This window comes from Salvelinus sp. IW2-2015, linkage group LG20, assembly GCF_002910315.2.
Source record: "Salvelinus sp. IW2-2015 linkage group LG20, ASM291031v2, whole genome shotgun sequence".
Taxonomy (NCBI): domain Eukaryota; kingdom Metazoa; phylum Chordata; class Actinopteri; order Salmoniformes; family Salmonidae; genus Salvelinus; species Salvelinus sp. IW2-2015.
This window is the reverse complement of record NC_036860.1, coordinates 55,447,040-55,471,722: the sequence shown is the minus strand read 5'-3', so window position 1 is coordinate 55,471,722 and position 24,683 is coordinate 55,447,040. Positions and strand designations below refer to the sequence as shown.

The 24,683-nt window shown below is 40.4% G+C and overlaps 1 protein-coding gene and 1 pseudogene across 1 annotated transcript; one reads left to right on the top strand and one right to left on the bottom strand.

The window, feature by feature from the left end:
- Positions 1-24,683, top strand: part of LOC111980014 (piggyBac transposable element-derived protein 4-like) — a 459,185-nt pseudogene that overhangs the window by 430,143 nt on the left and 4,359 nt on the right.
- Positions 562-24,335, bottom strand: LOC111980967 (polypeptide N-acetylgalactosaminyltransferase 9-like). Its single transcript, XM_024012059.2, has 10 exons — positions 23,522-24,335; positions 11,185-11,374; positions 10,920-11,086; positions 10,218-10,392; positions 7,336-7,533; positions 6,631-6,748; positions 4,815-5,000; positions 4,462-4,695; positions 2,580-2,747; positions 562-2,468 (listed from the first exon to the last, which is right to left on the bottom strand). Exons 1-10 carry the CDS (start codon positions 23,760-23,762, stop codon positions 2,322-2,324), a joined length of 1,824 nt encoding a protein of 607 aa, XP_023867827.1. The 5' UTR covers positions 23,763-24,335; the 3' UTR covers positions 562-2,321.

Genomic DNA, 24,683 nt, shown 5'->3' with positions numbered 1-24,683 from the left:
GTATGCTTAGGGTCATTATCCTGCTGGAAGGTGAACCTCTGTCCCAGTCTCAAATCTCTGGGAGACTGAAACAGGTTACCCTCAAGAATTTCCCTCTATTTAGCGGCATCCATCATTCCTTCAATTCTGACCAGTTTCCCAATCACTRCCAATGGTGTTCTTGGGGTGATGAGAGGTGTTGGGTTTGCAACAGACATAGTGTTTTCCTTGATGGCCAAAAAGCACAATTTTTGTCTCATTTGACCAGAGTACCTTCTTCCATATGTTTGTGGAAAATCCCACATGCCTTTTGGCGAACACCAAACGTGTTTGCTTATTTCTTTCTTTAAGCAATGGCTTTTTTCTGGCCACTCTTCTATAAAGCCCAGCTCTGTGGAGTGTACGGCTTATAGTGGTCCTATGGACAGATACTCCAAATCTGAGCTCATGTGACAGATCCTGTGACACTTAGATTGCACACAGGTGGACTTTAAATAATTATGTGACTTCTGAAGGTAATTAGTTGCACCAGATCTTATTTAGAGGCTTCATAGCAAAGGGGGTGAATACACATGCACACACCAGTTTTCCGTTTTCTAATTTAAAAAAATATTTTTGCAACAAGTAATTATTTTTCATTTCACTTCACCAATTTGGACTATTTTGTGTATGTCCATTACATGAAATCCAAATAAAAATCCATTCAAATTACAGGTTGTAATGCAACAAAATAGGAAAAACGCCAAGAGACGAATACTTTGCAAGGCACTGTATTAGTGTTTCAAGAAAGAAGTGTATATATTTGGCCTGGCAAAGCGGTTTTATGCGCTGACTGAATGGAAGCTTTTTAATCCGCTGGTCTCGGCTGGCCTCGGGAAGAAATTAGGAGTCCTCACTGTCCAAGACCGAGTCAAGACCGAGTACAAATGTATCCGACACCGAGACAAGACTGAGACASTCAATATGTGGTCCGGAAACCGGACTGTCTTGAGTACTACAACACCACTCTTATTTACAATAAAATTATTCAAAATGACACAATACACTATTTACCATTATTTTCTATTGGGCACAAAATCATCTGAAACACAACCAAAACAAACAGCAAATGCATCCAAATATCATAAAATTAAAGCTGACAGTATGCAYTTTAACCTCATAGTCATTGTATCATTTCAAATCCAAAGTGCTGGAGTACGGAGCCAAAATAACAACATATTTGCCACTGTCCCAATACTTTTGGAGCTCACTGTATGTATTGTATTGTCATAGAGTCAAATTTTAAGGATTGCATTTGCCTAGGTACTCACTTGGTGAAAGCCACATGCCTTTAAAATGAAAGAATTCAATACCMTAACAAATCACTAACAAATACAGTCATGGGTAGTAACTCTACAATTCACTCAAATAAATATGCAAATTAGGCTTTACACCAAACAGTGTTAAAACCCGAAAATTATATACTGTAACAATTGTTCATTTCTTACACGGAGAAAGTGTGACAGCATCAGCACTAAGCAAAGGGAGTCCAGTTTACTGTAAATCTGGGCTCTCTAACCCTGTTCCTGGAGAGCTACCCTCCTGTAGGTTTTCGCTCCAACCCCAGTTGTAACTAACCTGATTCATCTTATCAACCAGCTAATTATTAGAATCAGGTGCACCAGATTAGGGTTGTCGCAAAAATCGAGAGGCCGGTAGCTGTCCAGGAACAGCGCTGGAGAGCCCTGCTCTAAACCAAGTGTTATGTTTTACACTGTAGGTGTTGCTTATTTTTCTACAATAGAGCTATGCAAACACCACAATCAAGTTCATTTGAACACTTTAAGAGTTGAATGGGGAGCACTGCAACAGTGTTAAATCTTTAACACTTTCAAACGTGTTAATTGAACACCAGGTCAGTGGGACTCATATGTTCACTGAAAATAGTGTAAATTTTACATTTCAGAGTTAAATGTACACCATTGATTTTGCTGTGCAGGTTTGTGAAGAGATGCCAGTTCGTTTATACTAAATCCTTCAGTATCACAGACCACAAATCTCATTGTCTAAGACAATCTCTGTAGTGGATATGGTACATTCTATGGTTCTTCGTAGGGATATGTGTCCTCCATACTTTGTGATGACTTGGTCTTGAGGTGCTTGAGATGTTGAAGGTTGGTGTTAAGATGCTTTTGAAATTCCTTGACCTTTCTAGGGACAGACAACAGAGTCTATAGCCTCAATCCAAAGGAACACAATCTTTGTGAAGAGGATAGTACAAGTGCTACAGGGGTCCCATGTCCCTTTGTAGACATCAGCTGGCCTGTACATGGTGTACCTCCTTTTCGAGTGTGAGACCGCCCTCAGAGTCGTGGAGGTTTGATCCAGTTCCTAATAGTCCACCTCTGACCAGAGCACCTCTGGACCACTAGGCGCAGGCCGAAGCTGGCCTCTCTAGACATCTCTACTTCCAAACAACGACCAGTGTCTCTGCTGATTATTGGGCCATTCTACAGAGGGAAGAGGAACAAGCTGTGATTATTATTGCAGTATTAACAAGCAATATAGATTTGGCAGGCAGAATTCCTTGTTTCCCCCCCACAATCCATTACATTTTTTACCTGAGTAAAGTCCCAAAGCCTCTGTGATGAGCGTGACATTCCCTCACATTTATTTAGACTTGGCGTCCGACCTCGTCCCTCATCCACCAGACACTTGGTGTTGGGCAGGAACGTAGTGGAGCCCAGGGGACCAAGCTGCAGAAGCCCCGCTGAGGTGTAACGGGCCAGCTAAAAAAAATCACGTCAATGCCAGGTAAACGTCAACATAAAAGGTTTTTTTCACAAATTCTTCCTATGCAAGCACCCATATAGTCGTTGGACACTACAAAACGTTTCTAATACATCTGTACATAAAAATGGTACATGTTATTGTGTACAGAATACTTGAGCTGTCTCATGAGAAAGATCTTTCTTGACGCATTGAGTACAAACAAAGGTAAGTAATAGTGCSTCTTGAATTTTTTGCTGCGTAATTGGCTGAAATAATAGCTAATGATAATGTATCCTTGGTATCACAGGGATGTGTGCATGTATCAACACCATATGTATTTGGACAGTAAAGCAAAATTATACTACAGCATCTTGGATTTGATTTGAATCTGAGCCTCGACACAATCCTGTCTCGGAGCTCTACGGACAATTCCTTCAACCCCATGGCTTGGTTTTTGCTTTGACATGCACTGTTAACTGTGGGACCTTATATAGACAGGTGTGTGCCTTTTCAAATCATGTCTAATTAATTGAATTTACCACAGGTTGACTCCAATCAAGTTGTAGAAACATCTCAAGGATGATCCATGGAAACAGGATGCACCTGAGCTCAATTTCGAGTCTCATAACAGATCCTCATAGCAGGATTCCTTGTTTCCCCACAAGCCATGACATTTTCGAGTTTTACCTGAGTAAAGTCCCAACGCCTCTGTGATGAGCGTGACACTCCATCACAGACTTGGCGTTCGCCCTCCTCCCTCATCCACCAGACAGGGTCTGAATACTTATGTAAATAAGGTATTTCCGTTTTTTGCAAACATTTCTAAAAACCTGTTTTCACTTTGTCAATATGGGGTATTGTGTGTAGATTGATGGNTTATGTAAATAAGGTATTTCCGTTTTTTGCAAACATTTCTAAAAACCTGTTTTCACTTTGTCAATATGGGGTATTGTGTGTAGATTGATGGGGGGGGGGGGTATTTAATACATTTTAGAATAAGGCTGTAATGTAACAATGTGGAAAAAGTCAAGGGGTCTGAATACTTTCCGAATGCACTGTATATATGGCGTTGACTGTATGTTCCATGCAGGTGAAAGCTCAATTGTTTATGAGTTTAATGGACCACACATACCTTTGTTTGAGTGAATGTTTGATAAATGACACCCGGTGATCCTATCTGCCGAGTTAATTTCACACAACTCCTAATATTTAATTTCATAAGCCAAAAGTTAGCTTCAATCCATTCACAGTGAAGGGCACAGATGATTACAAAAGCCAAGGTTTAATTATTCATAGTGAACAACACTCAGGAAACTAGATGCCAGAGAGGATGGTGGAGCCCATCACAGGTGCTGYTGCACTATTCTGAGTAGAGGGATAGCCTAACCTTACAGTGTATAATTGGTTTGTGTCAAGCATATTAATTTGGAATTCACAGAAATACCATGCAAGCTAGATAACATCACAAACAACCACTGTGAGATGAACAATGGAAGGGCTTGAAAGCAAAAGTGCAGGTATGGAGGATGTATTGTGGTTTTGTGTGAGGGGGCAGGGGGGCAGGGGGGCAGGGTGTATGGGGAAGTGATTTATGTTCTCTAATGTAAGCGCTTGTGTAAGAGAAAGCCAGAAGATCATATTTCCAGGAAAAATCCTGGGATATACCCTACCTGTGTCACAGTAAAAAAAAAAAAACTGAATTTATAGTTAAACAGCATAAGATCCCCTGACCTGAGATGTCATGCCGTGGCACGGGTAGAGAATTGGACTGTTGTCATGATCTGGTCCTTGGTCTAAGCAATARCCACTGGCCTTGCYGTTCCGCATCTCGCCGTAGGTGATGGTGTCGTTGTACACTCGCATCTCTGGATACACATTCTGCAAATACCACTGGAAACTGCGACATTGCAATTTCTTCCTCAAGGCGATTCTCTCAGAAACATCTCCAAAATCAACCCCAGGGTTCTGATTTGTTAGAAAACAATTCACAGGACCAAAAACAATGACCAATTAAGATCAGAAGTTAGTAGACGCAATTGAGCTGTAAAATATTGTTCCCCTTTAGGGAACTACACTAGACTCACATTGATGGGGATATTCCAGGCCATGTATACATGGGATTTGTAGTCATCCATCCATACCTCGGCTGCCCTCAAGGCATTGCGCTTGGCATAGTAATCAATGTCGTTGTTGTAGGGTTTCTTGGTGCGTTCAATGTGTGCCACCCGAGCACAAGGTAAAACCTCCATACTCCCTCCGCACTGCCATACCTAAGCAATAACATAGACAGTTCAAGAAAGAAAAAGAAAGAAAGAAAGACCAAAGCCTGCCCTGAGCACAAGTGCAATATAGTTTTGTATTCTAAAAATGAATCTTGTTGAGAGAGTTGCAGAGGCAATTGCCCACAGGCACATGGAGAGCTGTTAACAATCAGCAATTGTCTAGTTGTTGAATTGCTTGGACATTTTTCAGACAAAGGGTCACTTCATTGTGTGTATTATTATACTGTGCTGGTGGTGTTTTCAGAGAGTTGGTTTTAGAGTTACATCTCCATACTCCAGCGCTGTGAGCACAGCACAGAGAGTTGGTTTTAGAGTACATCTCCATACTCCAGCGCTGTGAGCACAGCACAGAGAGGTACCTCACAATAGTATTATATGGCTTAAATCTCTTTTGATACAATCAACTCTCTCTCAATGAGTTTCTATTGTTGTGCTGTCTCCCTCCTCCACTCCCACTGTCTCTTCTACCTGGACCACATTTTTAGAATTGTATTCCCCGCTGACAGTAACATGGGCGCAACATAGGTGCAAACATGGGCTCTTCTCCTCCTCTCCGTACCCCTCCCTCTCTCCACATCCATCTCTCTCCTGCTGTCTCCTGTGTGTCCTCTCGTTTCCCACACACTGCCTCTCACGTCATAACGATCATGTCTGGGGCAATGAAGTGTAAAATATGCCAACGCACCAGCCTGTGTGCCAGTGGGACGCTGGTAGGTGACTGCAGAGTTCTGGATCACATTCAATTCTCACACTGGGACGCAACTTCCACACCAATGTCACTGCAGACTTTTTGACTGTCTACAAACCAAAATAGTCCTCTCCCAAAAACAATTAAACTATCTCAGTAATATTATTGCAGAGTTAAGGAATCCAAATGGGTACAGGCCTTTTGTGAAATAAATAATTCACAAATAACTTGACACAAATGTTTTTGGTGCACTACAAGGGCATGTTTTTGTTATTCAGCAGAATACCAGGTGCACGGTGCAGGATAACTTTCATCCACATTCATGCCAACTGGTCTCCCTGTATGCTTAGAGCCTAATGACTACTTAATGATCTCAGCAGAGCCACACAGAAAACATGATTGCAACATGAAGGGAGAGACATTAGTCAGAACAGCCCCATATGTTTCAATAACAAGACATTGATACCAAATCACCAGAAACTATCAGGATTAAGTTMTTTTTGGACCTCCTCAGGTCAATGATAGGATGGATTTTCCCATTCTGTTCTCTAGTAAAACTGAACTTGTTCTGAGTCATACTTGGCAGCCGATCCCTTTTAAAGATTTKGAAATCTATTTGGATCACTCAAATGAAAATGAGGCCAAAATCAAGAGAATAATTTGCTGTAGTTACGTTCAAATTAAATCACACCCACATCCTTTTTACTGTGACGGAGCTTAATTGAACTTCATTCATGACTTCCAGCACACAAACACTTAAACTCTCCAGTCACAAAGACCTAATGATTTTCTTGCTCTATAATATMTTTGTACTAGGCTAACACATAATGGATCACAGGGTTTGCATCTTACCAAGCTTAAACTAACGGATTACTTTACACAACATTTTCCTCAGTTCTTAGTTTAAGCATGTACCACTTAGAAACTTACCCTCATGCCCAACTCAATGTTCTCTCCTCCATACACCTCCATGCCTGGGTCTAGAAGGCCAATCTCTCTAAAGTATTCTCTGTTCACCACAAAGGAGCAGCCAATCATGGCAGGGGTCCTGAACAGGAGAAATTACATATTGTATAACTACCCAGTACAAAAGCGAGTTGTAAAATATTGTATATTTTAAGAACATGTTTTTCAAGCCCTTACAGTAAAACAACATACATCAGAGTATTGCACCAGAGTGCTGCCAAAGCACCTGCCCCCTGTCACGCCCTGATCTGTTTCACCTGTCTTTGTGATTGTCTCCACCCCCTCCAAKTGTTGCTTATTTTCCCCGGTGTATTTATCCCTATGTTTCCTGTCTCTCTGTGCTAGTTTGTCTTGTATGTTCAAGTCAACCAGCGTGGTTTTCCTGTGCGCCTGCTTTTTCTATTCTCTTTTTGCTAGTCCTCMCAGTTTTGACCCTTGCCTGTTTTTGGACTCTGTACCCGCCTGCCTGACCATTCTGCCTGCCTTGACCTCGAACCTGCCTGCCACTCTGTACCTCCTGGGCTCTGAACTGGTTTTGACCTTTTGCCTGTCCACGACCATTCTCTTGCCTACCCTTTTGGATCATAATAAATATTGTGTCTGCATCTGGGTCTCGCCTTGTGGCCTTATAGCCCCCAATAATATCTAAGATATATATTTTTCCCATACCTGATGGGGGCCGTCTGATCTCCTCTGTCCAGCCAGGCCTGAGGGGGGATGATGTACATACACCACAGGCCCCAGTTGTAGCCATGGGCCGCGTTAGCATACTGCTGCACCTCAAAYGTGTTGTGCTTGATGTTGTCGATCGAAGGCAGAATAATACGTGTTCGATCCTCCATGATTCTTGTTAGGATTGGCTCTGCCCTATCAAAGGAGGAAAGGAGACACATTTTAGTCACATGTTGTACCTCTATAAATGTTGTAATATCAGGAGCTTGAGATRTTTACTGGTAACTGTACAATATCAACCATACTCAACAAGTGGTCCGGATCCAGACCCAGAACAGGGTCAATATGGATGTTTTTAGGAACTCAGTCGGACTTTCAACTTACTGCTGTTGAGCGTTTTAATAGTATCATGAACAGGGTGCAATTTCACAATGTGGTAGGGCATGGGTAGTTTTCCTCTTGTTATGCCATTCACTGACAGACCTTAGAAAGCTATTTATAGCCTGTCAGAAATGTCCATTTGATCAACTACCTCATGTTAGATAGGTAGGCCTAACTTATCTTCATCTTGTAGGCTATGTATCATAGCCACATTGGCCAGATTAATTGCCCAGGAGCCTTGCCAGGGGACCCCATTGATTTTGCTGAGTCAGCCAGGTATCATATCAACACACAAGATATGGCAAAATATGTAGAATTGCAGGAAATTAGCTTTAAAACCAACATTTTAAAACTGGGGGTTTCTTACTGTGCTGATAAAAGAACACGTGTGAACAAATCACATCTTTATTTATTTTTTTATGTATAATGTTCATGAGTCAGACAGGTGATTGAGTCAGACAGAAGTGTGAAGTTTCACATAGATTWTTCACATGTTAATCTTTCACATGACTCAGACATGTGGTTTCCCAACATTTCACATGTGACATTATAAATTTCACATGTGCTTTTGTAACTGGTGGGATTAGAACCCAGTCTACCACAGGAGAAGTCAACATCTTGACCATTCGACCAAGAGGGCCAACAATAATTTTGAAGTTGCTGGCTGGGCTACCTCATCACGTGACCATGAGCAACTTGACTGACTCATGTCCGCTACACTTTCACATGTGCATTTTTACATTTTAATGTCAGCTAGGGCTGTCAAACGATTCAAAAACGTAATTGAGTTTATCGTAGGATTTGCTGTGATTAATCACTATTAATCGCAAATTCATAATTCGCTCAAATGTAGCTGTAATTTAAGGTGTTTTATACAAAAAGCATTGCAAGAATATTGCTGTTTTGATTTTGTCCAAAGTAACGGTTAGCAAAATCAGGTAACTTTCTTTATCCTCAAAGTCGACTTGTTTTGACATAGCTGTATAGACGATGTATTCTGAATGTTTTCAGGGTATTTTGAACATTTTCAGACAATGCAATACATATTTTTTTTACACAAAAATTCCAAAAAGTTAACTTGAGATAACTCTGACAGCGCTAATTTTAACATGTTAAACAGGATAAATAAGGAGACACGGAGCGCTAACTTCTCTGTTCTTTTCACTGAGCTTCTTCCAAAGATCACTGACCAACATATGAAGAAGAGAGGCGTGAGCCTGCAGCAGTAACACCCTGAATTGATGGCTCAGAAATTAGAAATAATTGTTTATTATTATAGTTACCTATTTACTTTATTATTATRCTCAGGCAGGCTAAGTTACCTTTTTACAGAATTACATTACAGAATTTGCAATTCCAATTCCATAGCAATATGTTAACACCACCTTTTCACATGTGAGGAGAATAGCATTATTTCACCACCACATGTGAATTGCAATTCCACATGTGAAAGCTAGATTTTCACATGTGAATGTTTCTTACATGTGAAACTGAAAATACAATTTTCACATGTGAAGTTGCAATTCTATATGTGAAACTGCAAATTAGATTTTCACGTGATTGATTTTCACATGTGAAACTGCAAATTTGACATGTTTTCACATGYGAAACTGCAAATGTCACGTTTTTTTTGTAAGGGCGGACCTTTTCAAATAATACTTGAGTACCTCTGCTGTAGATGTAGTGTACGAGCTGACATAAAAGGAAAGCATGACAGTAAATCATGTTTCTGTCATCTCATCTGTTCCCAGATGGAAAACGGGACCACCGCAGTCTGTTCAAATATTTCATCATCATCAAAACATCCTGACGTCTCACTGCTAGCAGAGTGAGGTGCACTTCTCATCTTTCCTTACACTTGACACCTCCTTTCCCATTTCACGCCTGTTCCAGAGATCAAAACCAAATCAATATTAATGTATGTAGCTAGCAGTTCTCTATATTACGGCTGTAGTGAAACGCTCAGGCTGATGGCCTCACATGGGACACATGGTTCTGTTTTTTAAGTGTAAAACTAATTTACCGATGCAATCAGAGAGAATTTTCCAATGCGGTCATAACATTAGCAAAGAGTGCAAATAAGGAGTCTACATTTCACAGCTGCAATATCATTTTAGAACAAATTAGGGATAACCTCTGAGAGTTAGAGTAACCTTTCCTGAATGAATTGCTCTTTCCAAAGTTGCGTGATGAAGATGGATTGCAGTGACTACTGTACCTCCTTGTCTTTCCATTACTGAAGGAAAGGAATACCTCTGATATTCAAATAAGAGTGCTCTTGTTCTGTCAGACTGTCTTAAGACTCAGACRCACAAACTCTATCAGCAGGTCTCAGTGTAATGAATTCCAGGCTTATAATAGTACAGTATGTTGCTACATATTGGAGGACATATGAGTGTTGCACCGCAATGTTTGGAAAAATCTGCATCTGATTGATTGATAATGCATTATTTTAAACTCCTTTTCAATCTGAGGAAAAATAAGAATCTCTTTCTCACCATGCTGTGTTGAACTCAACATGTGCGTCAAAGAAGCCGACAACTGGTGCAGTGGCTGCTTTCCATCCAAGGATTCTGGCCCGTATAAGTCCCTCTCGTCTGCTATTTCTGACAATCTTCACTAGGCCTGGATAATTCTTATTCACATACTGATCCAGGTTCAGCTTTAGGTCCACTGAAAAAACAAACAAAGAATCAAGTGTTGGAGCAAAAACTAGAAAACAATAATTTCAGGTAAGTCTCTCTCACTATCTCTCTCACGCTTACACACACACACACACACACACTCACCCACGCACACACACAGTCTTGTATAACTATAACTTGTGGGGACAAACAATTCAGTCCCATTCAAAATCCTATTTTCCCTAACCCCTAACCCTAACCCTAAACATTACCATAACCCAAACTCTAACCTTAACACCAAAACCTAACCTTAACCCTAACCCTAAATCTAAACCTAGCGCCTAACCCTAAAACTAACCCTAGCTCCTAACCCTAAACCTAATTCTAACACTAACACTAATTCTAACCTTAACCCTAAACCCCCTAGAAATAGCATTTGACATTGTGGGGACGACCAAAATCTCCCCAGATGGTCCATTTTTATTAGTTTACAATTCTTGTGGTCCCCACAAGTATAGTTAAACACGTCCACACACATATACACACACACACGCACTGGAAAAGCCCTTGAGTTACCACTGTCACTGTTGTCGTCCACCAGGATGATCTCCTTGAGGATGTATGCAGGTGTGTGATTGACCAGGCTGTGGACTGACCGTAGGATCACAGACAAGGCCTCGTTTACAAAGATGAACACCACCGTCATCTGAGGGAGGTCATCTGGGTAAGTCATCAGCTTGCACCTGTCAACACAATTTAGTGAGAAGCTGTCACATCAGTRCCCTAAACTMAAATGTTATCTTCTGGTTTTCAMGCTGTGAGGGCAGGGTTTAGGACCTACTTTTTCGGCCTGTAGTCGGGAATGGATCTATCCAGCGGGATTTGATTGCTCAGCTGTGCGTTGTAGCCATAATCTTTGTACTTTCCCCCATCTGGGTCACGGACAGGGTTTCTCAGGGTTGCAGGGTTCCTGGCCTGCCCCTGTCTCAGACCCATTTGTCCCTCCAGCAATCCAACCGGCTTTCCCAGCCCTGTGGAAATTCAGAGGAAAATGTTACACTTATTTTGCTGTCTGAGGTGCCAGCAAGCTGTTACACCTTTCATCTCAATTCGTCAATAATTTGAGCTGTCTCTTTTCCGTTGAGAAACTAAACAAAATGTGAGCATCTAGATGAATTGGAGAGTTGGCAATTGAAGTGTAGACAGGGGAAATAATTGACATGTCTACTGACTGACTCCAGCAGCTTCCCTGTTAAAGATAGGATGCCGTTGGATGAAATAATACTAAAAGTCATCTTCAGAAACTCCCAGTCTGACTGACAAACAGGAGAGCCAGGTAGAAGGAAGCTCAAGGTTGTTATTATTATTCTTTATCTAGACTSTACTAGTGGAGAGGAATACACAACAAGGGGACAGGATGATTGACTTGTAATGTGAGTAGAATGGCTTAGACTGTCAGTATTACAGCAGGACCTGGCATCKTGCTAATCCAATTTCTGAACTGATTATGCATKTAAACACTGATAATAAGTGTCAAAGTGACATAGTCGAAACTTAATTATTGCATTAATTAATTGATTCAATTAGCTTGTCCCTTGAGGTGGATTTTAGAAAGCAAATGGATCAGACAAACACCACATTGGATACTGAAGATGAATCTGTAAATGTATACAAATGTAGGATCTTAATTTGACCTATATTGTCACAGTAAAATAATCCTGCAGCAACAGGATTTGAACATTTAGTCCATAATGTTGCTTGACCGGTGGTTRGGCCATTAGCTGGCCAAAAGTAGGYTACATGAACAGTGCAATACTGTTAATATAACCGTGTGTTAGTGYGGGTTTTCAGAGAATTTATGTAAATCMCAAAGCTCATCTGCATATCCTGCAGTTCAGGAAAATTCTCAGCTTCAAAAGAGTGATCAAATTAAGATCCTACATCCTTAATAGTCAAACCCTTTGGATCCCGCGACGCAGTTGGCATCAGTTGCTGGGACTGATAGTCTCTGTTCAGTGATCCTGCCAATCAAGGACAGGTCTGATGAGCTATTTGGCATTGCAGCTATGCGTTGCAGCTAGCTAGCTGCATATCAAGCTAGCTGGGTTTTCTTGAGGGCTTGAACACAGCCCGCGACGCTGTTAGCCATTGTGCCTAGATCCCTGCTGTTTGTTGTTTTCAATCTTCCCTGTGACCTGCCCTGTCTGGAACTGCGAGGAGTAACAGAGTAATCTACCTTGCTAGCTACCATGACAAAGACCAAAGCCGRCGGGAGTACCRTTGAGGACAGTGGTGTCTCTCTAATACAGGTGAAGGATCTTTTAAACGGACAAAAATATTAATTAATTGATTAATGGACAGCTGAATGTACATATTTTTCTCTCTTGCTTTGTTTGCTCTTTTCAGTATTATGTCTATCTCTGATAAGCTACCCGGGAAAGGGCTGAAAACAGCCCATGTAAATAATGAATTCAATAACTTGCTAACATCAGATAACATTCATATATTAGCCATTTCTGAGACTCACTTAGATAATTCATTTGATGATACAGCAGTAGCAATACAATGATATAACATCTACAGAAGAGACAGAAATGCTTATGGGGGAGGTGTTGCTGTATATAGAGACATATCACTGTAATGCTTAGAGAAGATCTTATGTCAAGTGCTATTGAAATGTTGTGGTTGCAGGCACATCTAAAGGATTGTATTTTGGGGTGTTGCTATAGGCCACCAAGTGTGAACAGTCAGTATCTAAATAATATGTGTGAAATGCTTGATAGTGTATGTGATGTAAACAGAGAGGTCTACTTTCTTGGGGACCTGAATATTGACTGGTTTTCATCAAGCTGTCCGCTCAAGAGGAAGCTTCTTACTGTCACCAGATCMTGTAATCTGGTYCAGGTTATTAATCAACCTACCAGGGTGTTTACAAACACTACAGGAACAAGATCATCCACATCGATCACATTTTTACTAATACTGTAAAACAGTGTTCTAAGCTGTATCCGTACCCATTGGATGCAGTGATCACAATATAGTGGCTMTATCCAGGAAAGCCAAAGTTCCAACAGCTGGGCCTAAAATAGTRTATAAGAGATCATACAAAAGATGTAGCTGTGACTCTTACAGTATGTGGATGGTGTTAAAAATATTTGTTGGTCTGATGTAATTAATGAGGAGCATCCAGACACTGCACTTGAATTAATGAAGTTGCTTCTTTCAATTATTGATAAACATGCACCAGTAAAGAAACTGACTGTTAGAACTGTTAAGGCTYCATGGATTGATGAGGGATGTTAAAACTGTATGGTTGAAAGAGATGGGGCAAAAGGAGTGGCTAATAAGTCTGGCTGCATATCTGACTGGCTGACTTACTGCAAATTGAGAAATTATGTGACTAAACTCAACAAAAGGAAGAARAAACTGTATTATGAAGCCACGATCAATGATATAAAGAAGGATGGGGGGAAAAATGTGGAGTACTTTAAATGAAATTATTGTCGGAAAGACAAATTCAACTCCATCTTTCATTGAATCAGATGGCTTATTCATCACAAAACCATTTGATGTTGCCAATTATTTTAATGATTTCTTCATTGGCAAAGTGGGCAAACTTAGGCAGGAAATGCCAATAACGAACAGTAAGCCATTGTATTCATGCATAAAAAAACAAATAATGAAAGAAAAGCATTGCAAGTTGGAATTTTGTAAAGTTAGTGTGGAAAAATTGTTTTCGATCAATAATGACAAACCTACTGGCATTGACAACTTAGATGGAAAGCTACTAAGGATGGTAGCTGACTATAGCCACATTTCTTTAATAATATGTTTATTATTTTCCAATAAAAAAAATCTTTAAAAAAGACAGCAATACAGACATTGACATTCATTGTACTGTTGAATGGGATGGCTAATTTAGAGGACAAAACTTAACTCACACATACGTAAAATAAAACTAAATCCTATTAGGTGGTACATGTATAAGAAGACAGCATATAGTCATTACAAGCAGTGTAGTTAAGCCAAAAATAAATAKTGAGTGGAGTACAGCACAGAGTAGCAGCAGATCATCAACCCAGTTATGAAGGGGGACTAGACCATATATTCAGTATCGGCTGCCATATTTTGTAAAACATTGGACTTCTATTGGAGGTATTGTATCAAATCTTTTCCATATGTATTACATTCCCTAAATCCCGTAACCACATTTCAAAGGTAGGTACAGTCTCCAATTTCCAAAATTGCAATATGAGCCTTTCGGCTTATAGAGTACAAAGAGAGACAGCCTTCCCTTCCTGGTTATTCCCATCAACTGTACCAAACAGTGCGATCAGTGGGTCTGGGGCTATAACTCTATTGAGGATAAGTAATCAAAAATGAGAGCCCAGTAAGCATTTAACTTAGGACATGTCCAAAATAAGTGGGTCAACGTCCCCTCATCCTGCTTGCACCTCTCCCACAGTGGTGAGGTGTCCGGGAATATTTTATGCAGTTTTACTTTTGAGTAATGTAAYTTGTGTATCACCTTAAACTGTGCAAGGTTGTGTCTGGTATTCACTGAACTGTGGCTTATATTCCTGAGAGCTTCTACCCAGTCCTCATCTGGGATTTCTGAACCAAGTTCTTGTTCCCAAGCCCTTTTAATGGTGTCTGTGGATACCTCTATGTGGGCCTGTAGCACATCATACAGTCTAGAGACCGACCCTTTTGAATGAGGTATGACAAGGATCAGGCTATCTAATGTAGGACTATTTGGCTTAATGCCATACTGTGGGATATGTGTTCTGAAGAAATTCCTGATTTCTGTGTTGTTGGCATGTTAAACTTATCCTGTAAGTTGTTGAAATGAAGCTAACTGACCATCAATGCATAAGTTACCAATTGTTGTGAACCCCTTCTCCCTCCACCCCTTCTCCCTCATCCAATGCAGGGTGGAAAGCGTGATTCAGGCAAATCAGGCTGTCAATGTATACAGTGGGTATGTTAAGAAAATACCTCATCTGTTTCCAGATCCTAAGAGTATGACAAATGATTGGATTAGAGTCATAAGTGGCTTTTTTCACATATGATGGACTATTAACAAGTGCCGGGAGTGAGGAACGTTSACAGGAGGCCTGCTCAATCAAAAGCCATGAAGGCATATCATTCTGTCGCTTCCCAGGTAAACTTTCCCTCCCGAAAGACACAATGTTCTGATTAGCAGCCCAATAATTCAGTTTAAAGTGAGAAAGGCCAAAGTCCCCCTCTATCTTGTACTTGCATAAATGCTTCTTTGAAATTCTGGCTGCCTTGTTATCCCATAAAAATGGAATTACTATTGAATCCAGTTTCTTAAAATAGCTTTGTGGTATGAAATTGGGTAGACATTGGAAGAGGTAAAGAAACCTGGGTAGGACAACCATTTTAATAGTGTTTATACGACCAACCAAGGAGATAGGCAGAGTTTTCAAAAAATCTATATTTTGTTTAAGCTGATAAATATTCATGTCCCAATTTGCTTTCAATAGCTGAACAAGGTCTCTTGTCACTACAATGCCAAGGCTTGTGAACTTGTCCATCACTGTTCTAAATGAGGTAGATTGCAGAAATTGCATATCCACAGGCCGGGATATCGGCATCAATTCRCTTTTTTGCCAGTTTATCTTGTAGCCAGAGAAGGAGCCRAATGTATTTATCAAGTTAAGTAAGGGGGGAATAGAAGTTTTAGGCTTGGATAAAAACAAAAGAATATCGTCTGCATRTAGGGACATTTTGTGCTGCGTGTCTTTAATTTTAATCCGGAGCTATATCGGCACATGCACGAATGCGTCGTAGCAAGGGGTTCCATGGCTATAGCGAAGAGAGCAGGCAAAATAGGGTACCCCCTGTCGGCAGCCCTTGAAATGACTGCGACATTTCCTGGGTGGTTACCACGGACGCCATTGGATGTGCATAAATAATTCTTATCCAATTAATAAATTCCTTTCCAAACCCGAAATGCTACAGAACCAACATCATATACTTCCACTCAATCTGATCAAACGCCTTCTCTGCGTCAAGAGCAATTACCACTGCCTCAACTTTATGATCATGATACATTACRTTGAAAAGGCGTCTCAAATTGTAGTATATATGTCGGCGAGGGATAAAACCTGTCTGGTCAGGGTGTATGATGTCAGAAATATATTTTTTCAATCGGTTTGCCAATATCTTTGTCAACACCTTATTTTCTATGGGGAATAACGACACGGGGAGATAAGACGACATCTCCATGGAATCTCTATCTTTTTTCAAGATCAGTGCTATTGTAGCCTCATACAGTGTTTGCGGGAGTTTGGCATTTTCTTTGGATTGTTTAAACATTCGCAACATAAGTAGAGCTAGAATGGCGCAGTACTTCTTATAGAATTCTATTACATATCCATCGGGCCCAGCGGCCTTGCTGTTTGGAAATTGTGCTATCGCTGTGTTAATCTCCTCTAAAGTTATCCCAGCATCGAGTGCATTAGCTGCCCCCCTGTCTAGTTTAGAAAGTTCACATTCAGTGAGAAAGCGTTCCATAGTTTGTGGATCAGTAGCATCGCATTTTGATTGATATAGCTCTGAGTAAAACTGCACAAAGCATTTATTAATATCCTGCGGATCTGTTACTATTTTACCCTTCTTGTCTTTTATTTTGTGAAGAGCTCTAGATGCCTTTACATGCCTTAAGCTGTCTTGCTAATAATTTATGTGGTTTGTCACCCAGTTCAAAATAACTTTGTTGCGTTCTAGCAAGTAAAGAGCCCACCCATTTCGAAAGGATGGTATTGTATTCATATCTCAACTTTGTGATYTTCTCAAGGACTGCATTCGAGGAATTCGTMCTAAAAATGTTATCCTGTTCCCCTTATAGCCACATTTTTAATTTGAGCGTAGAGGAAAGTCTTTGTCCTCAGGCCTGGAAGGAAGCCAAAGTAATTCCRCTACCCAAGAGTGGTAAAGCGGCCTTCACTGGTTCAAACAGCAGACCTATAATTTTGCTGCCAGCTCTTAGCAAACTGTTGGAATAAACAGAACTTTATTTTTGGAGTTAGGTGTCAAAAAAGCAGAGGATATCTTTATTACAGACAGACCTCTCCCCATCTTTACAACCATTGAATATATATGTTTTGAMCAGGCCAGTTTACAATCTAAGGTAACGCCAAGTAATTTAGTCTCCTCGACTTCTTCAACAGCAACAAATTCATTCCCAGATTCAGCTGAGGTCTAGAATTTAGGGAATGATTTGTACCAAATACAATGCTCTTCGTTTTAGAGATGTTCAGGACCAGTTTATTACTGGCCACCCATTCCAAAACAGTCTGCAACTCTTTGTTACTGGTTTCAGTGACTTCATTAGCTGTGTTTGCTGATGCATACATAGTTGAATCATCAGCATACTTGGACACCCATGCTTTGTTTAATGCCAGTGGCAGGTCATTGGTAAAATGGAAAAGAGTAGAGGGCCTAGAAAACTGCCCTGCGGTACACCAAACTTTACATGTTTGACATTAAAGAAGCTTCCATTAAAGAAAACCCTTTGAGTYATATTAGATAGATAGCTCTGAATCCACGATATGGCAGAGATTGAAAAGCCATAACACATACAGTACCGTTTGAAAGTTTGGGGTCACTTAGAAATGCCCTTGTTTTTTAAAGAAAAGCTATTTTTTTGTCCATTAAAATAACATCAAATTGATCAGAAATACAGTGTAGACATTGTTAATGTTGTAAATGACTATTGTAGCTGGAAACGRCTGATTTTTTATGGAATATCTACATAGGCGTACAGAGGCCCATTATCAGCAACCATCACTCCTGTATTCCAATGGCATGCTGTGTTAGCTAATCCAAGATTATAATTTTAAAAGGCTAATTGATCATTAGAAAACMCTTTTGCAATTATGTTAGCACACCTGAAAACTATTGTTCTGATTAAAGAAGCAATAAAACTGTCCTTCTTTAGACTAGTTGAGTATCTGGAGCATCAGCATTTGTGGGTTCGATTACAKGCTCAAAATGGCCAGAAACAAATAACTTTCTTCTGAAACTCATCAGTCTACTCTTGTTCTGAGAAATGAAGGCTATTCCATGCGAGTAATTGCCAAGAAACTGAAGATCTCGTACAACGCTGTGTACTACTCTCTTCACAGAACACAGCAAACTGGCTCTAACCAGAATAGAAAGAGGAGTGGGAGGCCCCGGTGCACAACTGAGCAAGAGGACAAGTACATTAGTGTCTAGTTTGAGAAACACATGTTAATTTAACACATGTTAGACTGAAGTCTAACAAAACAACCCCCACAATCTTTTTATCATCAATTTCTCTCAGCCAATCATCAGTCATTTGTGTAAGTGCTGTGCTTGTTGAATGTCTTTMTCTATAAGCATGCTGAAAGTTTGTTGTCAATTTGTTTACTGTAAAATAGCATTGTATCTGGTCAAACACAATTTTTTTTTTAAAGTTTACTAAGGGTTGGTAACAAGCTGATTGGTCGGATATTTGAGCCAGTAACTTTACGGAATTTAAAATTACAATGCTTGTCTTTCATCATTTGGTCAGATATACTTGGATGTGTAGTGTCAGCATTTGCTGCTAGCATGTTATGCCTACGTTTGCTMTTCTTGCCAATTTAAAAAATCATTAAAGTAGTTGGCAAAATCAGTTGTTTTTGTGATGAATGAGCGATCTGTTTCAATGAATGATGAAGCTGAGTTTGCCCTTTGATCCAGAATTTCATTTAAGGTGCTCCAAAGCTTTTTACTATCATTCTTTATTTCATTTATCTTGATTTCATAGTGTAGTTTCTTCTTCTTTTTATTTAGTTTAGTCACATGATTTCTCAATTTGCAATAAGTTTGCCAATCGGTTGGGCAGCCAGACTTATTTGCCATTCCTTTTGCCTCATCCCTCTCAACCATACAATTGTTCAGCTCCTCATCAATTAACAGTTTCTACATTGTAATCAGGGGGCTGTTATAAATACTATGCATGCCAGTCTCTCTTGGCTAAGCGTTGAGGAGAGACTGACTGCATCACTTCTTATTTTTATAAGAAACATTAATGTGTTGAAAATCCAAAATTGTTTGCATAGTCCACTTACACACAGCTCTGACATACACTCTTATCCCACCAGACATGCCACCAGGGGTCTTTTCACAGTCCCCAAATCCAGAACAAATTCAAGAAATTATATATAGAGCCATTATTGCATGAAACTCCGTTCCGTCTCATATTGCTCAAATAAACAGCAAACCTGGTTTCAAAACACAGATAAACCAACACCTCACAGCAGAACGCCTCTCCCCTATTTGACCTAGATAGTTTGTGTGTATGCATTGATATGTAGGCTACGTGTGCCTTTAAAAAAATGTATGCAGTTCTGTCCTTGAGCTGTCTATTAATGTTCTGTATTATGTCATGTTWMATATTTTGTGTGGACACCAGGTTGAGTAGCTGCTGCTTTTGCAACAGCTAATGGGGACCCTAATAAAATACCAAATACCAAACCTGCTGCAGAAATGTCACCATCTGGCTTGAATTTCATSACAGATATATAAACTTTATATCTGATACAGTTGAAGTCGGAAGTTTACATACACTTAGRTTGGAKTCATTAAAACTCGTTTTTTCAACCACTCCACAAATTTCTTGTTAACAAACGATAGTTTTGGCAAGTCGGTTAGGACATCTACTTTGTGCATGACACAAGTCATTTTTCCAACAATTGCTTACAGACAGATTATTTCACTTATAATTCACTGTATCACAATTCCAGTGGGTCAGAAGTTTACATACACTAAGTTGACTGTGCCTTTAAACAGCTTGGAAAATTCCAGAAAATGATCAATCATGGCTATAGAAGCCTTCTTGTAAGGCTAATTGATATTATTTGAGTCAATTGGAGGTGTACCTGTGGATGTATTTCACGGCCTAACCTTCAAACCCGTTGTTTTCTTTGCTTGACATCATGGGAAAATAAAAAGAATCAGCCAAAGACCTCAGAAACAAAATTGTAGACCTCCACAAGTCTGGTTCATCCTTGGGAGCAATTTCCAAACGCCTGAAGGTAGCACGTTCATCTGTACAAACAATAGTATGCAAGTATAAACACCATGGGACCACGTAGCCATCATACCGCTCAGGGAAAGGAGATGTGTTCTGTCTCCTAGAGATGAACGTACTTGTTTGCGAAAAGTGCAAACCGATCCCAGAACAACAAGCAAGGATCTTGTGAAGTTGCTGGAGGAAAACAGGTACAAAAAGCATCTATATCCACAGTAAACTGAGTCCTATATCGACATAACCTGAAAGGCCGCTCAGCAGGAATAAGCCACTGCTCCAAAACCGCCATAAAAAAGCCAGACTGCGGTTTGCAACTGCACATGGGGACAAAGATCGTACTTTTTGGAGAAATGTCCAATGTTCTGATGAAACAAAAATAGAACTGTTTGGCCATAATGCTATTGTTATGTTTGGAGGAAAAAGGGGGAGGCTTGCAAGCCGATGAACACCATCCCAACCGTGAAGCACAGGGGTGGCAGCATCATGTTGTGGGGGTGCTTTGCTGCAGGAGGGATTGGTGCACTTCACAAAATAGATGGCGTCATGAGGAAGGAAAATTATGTGGATACATTGAAGTAACACGCAAGACTACAGTCAGGAAGTTAAAGCTTGGTCGCAAATGGGTCTTCCAAATGGACATGACCCAAGCAATATTCCAAAGTTGTGGCAAAATGGCTTAAGAACAACAAAGTCAAGGTATTGGAGTGGCCATCACAAAGCCCTGACCTCAATCCTACAGAAAATGTGTGTGCAGAACTGAAAAAGCGTGCAAAGGAGGCCTACAAACCTGACTCAGTTACACCAGCTCTGTCAGGAGGAATGGGCCAAAATTCACCCAACTTATTATGGGAAGCTTGTGGATGGCTACCCGAAACGTTTGACCCAAGTTAAACAATTTAAAGGCAATGCTACAAATACTAATTGAGTGTATGTAACTTCTGACCCACTGGGATGTGTGAAGAAATAAAAGCTTAAATAATAATTCTCTCTACTATTATTCTGACATTTCACATTCTTAAATAAAGTGGTGATCCTAACTGACCTAAGACAGGAAATATTTTACTAGGATTAAATGTCAGAGATTGTGAAAAACTGAGTTTAAATGTATTTGGCTAAGGTGTATGTAAACTTCTGACTTCAACTGTATATAACTTTGCAGTCAAAACATAATTTGTCCATCTAAGAAACATTGCACGACTCAAACCATCGCTCTCCCAGCCAGATGCAGAGAAACTCATCCACACCTTCATCGTCTCCTGGATCGACTATGGCAACGCTCTGATCGGGGTTTTCCAGCTAAATCACTTAAGAGGCTACAACTTCTCCAGAATAGTGCTGCCAGAGTGCTGACCAGGACCAAGAAGTCAGCCCACATCACCCCCATCCTTGCTGAACTCCACTGGCTACCGGTCAACTACAGGATTGACTTTAAAATCCTCCTCCTAGTGTTTAAAGCCTTGAATGGATTGACTCCCAACTTTATCAGCGACCTCATTTCTATAAATGATCCACCTCGCCTTCTTCGCTCCAGCAACTCCCTACTTCTTCAAGTCCCCAAGACACGTCTCCATATTATGGGGGACAGAGCCTTCTGCTCCCTTGCCCCTCGCCTATGGAATGCTCTCCCTGACCATCTGAGAGCTGCTCTTCATCAATCGGATCTTTTAAAACGGCCTTAAAATCAGGGGCGCATCTTTGGTTTTAGAAGTGGGGGGACATACATTATTATTATTGTTTTTTTATCCAGCCAGATAAACACTCCAAACAGCCTACCTCGACCGCTCTGAGGAGTCCGCATGGTCCTAAAGCACACCGTTACTTTGTTTTGTATCACATTTCAATGATACAACTGGGGGGTGGCAAAAATGCCATTTCAGAATGTGGGGGGGACATGTCCCCCCGTCCCCAGTGAACGTTGCACCCCTGCTTAAAACAACATATTTCTACTGACTTTCTATTTTATAGTMCTAATCTGGAAAGTCCTTTTAGGATTCAGAATTGCTATTTCCTGCTTTGATTCTAAATGTGTGATGTTTATATCGTTTWAAAAAAAAATGTATTCATTGTTTGTATTTTTGCCTATGTAGAGCTTTGAGATAACACTAATGAAAAGCAGTAAACAAATKAAATGTATTATTATTTATTATTATATAACCTCAGGACAGTGGGGTATAGAGATTTCTTCTTGGGTGACTTTGTTATTCCTTCATTTTAGTCCTTAGTCCTTGTGCAGTAAAATAAGAGGTGATGTTGTCCTTTACAATTGTTTGGAGCAAGATTGAGACCCATCTATTAAGGCTGACACACCATCCATCCTTCTAAACTGCTTTGTAATGGATTTTAATTATACTCCTCAAGACAATGTTATTACATATTTTCGGTGCTAAAAAGAGGGACCATGGACATTAACCATGGAGAGCTACTGGATGTGCAGGCTTTTCTTTCCACAGTCCTCTAAAACACATCTGCTTCTACACCTGCATTGCTTGCTGTTTGGGGTTTTAGGCTGGGTTTCTGTACAGCACTTTGARATATCAGCTGATRTACGAAGGGCTATATAAATAMATTTGATTTGATCTGATTCAGCTAATCAAGCTGCTGATGAGCACCTTATTAGTATCTTCCAGTAAGTATTGGCCACCCCTGATCTAATGAAAAATATATAATTATGGCCAGTCACACAGTCTATATACTGTAATAGTTTTAATGATCCACAATGAATTGTTATATAAAACAAACTATAACTCTCCATATGGATTAGACTTGTATAATGCTAGTATTTTGGAAGGAAAACAGCCCTTTGTCTAGGTTATTTTTGGATGATTGAAAAGCAGGGTAGACATGTGGGCTGAAAGTGATGCTGGGAATGGTACTGTAAATATGGATGAGGTAGATGCAGGCCACGTTGATCAGTTATTCCAAGATAAGAGAAGTACGATACCCATTGGATTGTATGGCACCTGAGATGTGGCAAATCCACGAAACACTGTAAAATGCATGATTTACTCGAAGCACTATACAATTCATTAATAAAGCCCAGACATGGGGTGAAATAAAGTTACACCAAGCTGACTCTWGATGTTCATGATCACATCAATCAATCATTTACCGTTTAATTGATGGTAGACCACGTCCTCAAGATACTCGAGCCTTTGAAGAATAGCCTGCTTGTCCACAAAGTTAGTGACTTTTCCATTTCTACGGTTAGATCTTTGCTCAGTGGTCCTGCCGTTTTTCATGAATTCCTCTGAGCGATCCTGAATTCTGCAGTAAATCGAGAACAGTATAATGCCCACAAAAACGCAGATGTTTACAGTCAACAAAGTTTTTATCCGCCGTGCCCCAGCCATGAAACCGAGAGGAATCCGTCAGCATCTACCCATGAAAGAATAACACGTGCACTCCAAGTTTAGTGGCCAATCTTTGTGTATGTGTATTGGCACGTAGTCTCGTCATAGCCACCTCAGTGCTCCCGCGCATAAAAGCAGCTGTTCATTCAGCACCATCCTCGCCGCAGGGATAAGAGTGGGCAAGAAGGCTGTCAAAAACAATAAGCCAACGTAGAATCACATTTCCATTCTATTGCCTTCTCTCCAAATTGGTTCAAGAGAGAAGATATTGTCGGGCGAACTCCTGCCCCCCAACTGATTGCTTACTCAGCGACTGATTGCTTACTCCTTAGCAGYATGGCAGTATATCTCGCTCCAGTGCGCTAAACGCGGGGCTTGTTTCCAGATGCCAGTAGTACAATCGAGGACAAAAGAAGCGAGTGTAGCCTAGGCTAATACCCCATCTGGGTCTCCTCAGTCACCCCACTTGAGATGATTTCATAAAATCATGAACAAAACACCAAGGCGTTACTAATGAGAAGTGAATGTAATCCTTAATCGCACGTTACCTTGCTCGCTTGATGAAGACTGTTAAGTAAAGATAAAAGGGCTGATATAGGCTACCAGTAACCAAGGTATGTCTGATATCGCCCCGATGCACTCTGTTTCTGTACAGAGAGATGGAAAGCATCCTTGTTACAGTTATCTCTCTCTCTCTCTCGCTCGCTCTCTCTCTCTCTCTCTCTCTCTCTCTCTCTCTCTCTCAATCTCTCAATCTCTCTCTCTCTTAACCCAATGTTCCCCGGTAGGCCATCATTGTAAATAAGAATTTGTTCTTAACTCACTTGCCTAGTTAAATAAAGGTAAAATCTGTGTCGTTTTGCTGCTGTTGTTTTTTGCTGTATACTAATTTCCCAGGCCACCCCACATAAAGCAGGCGGG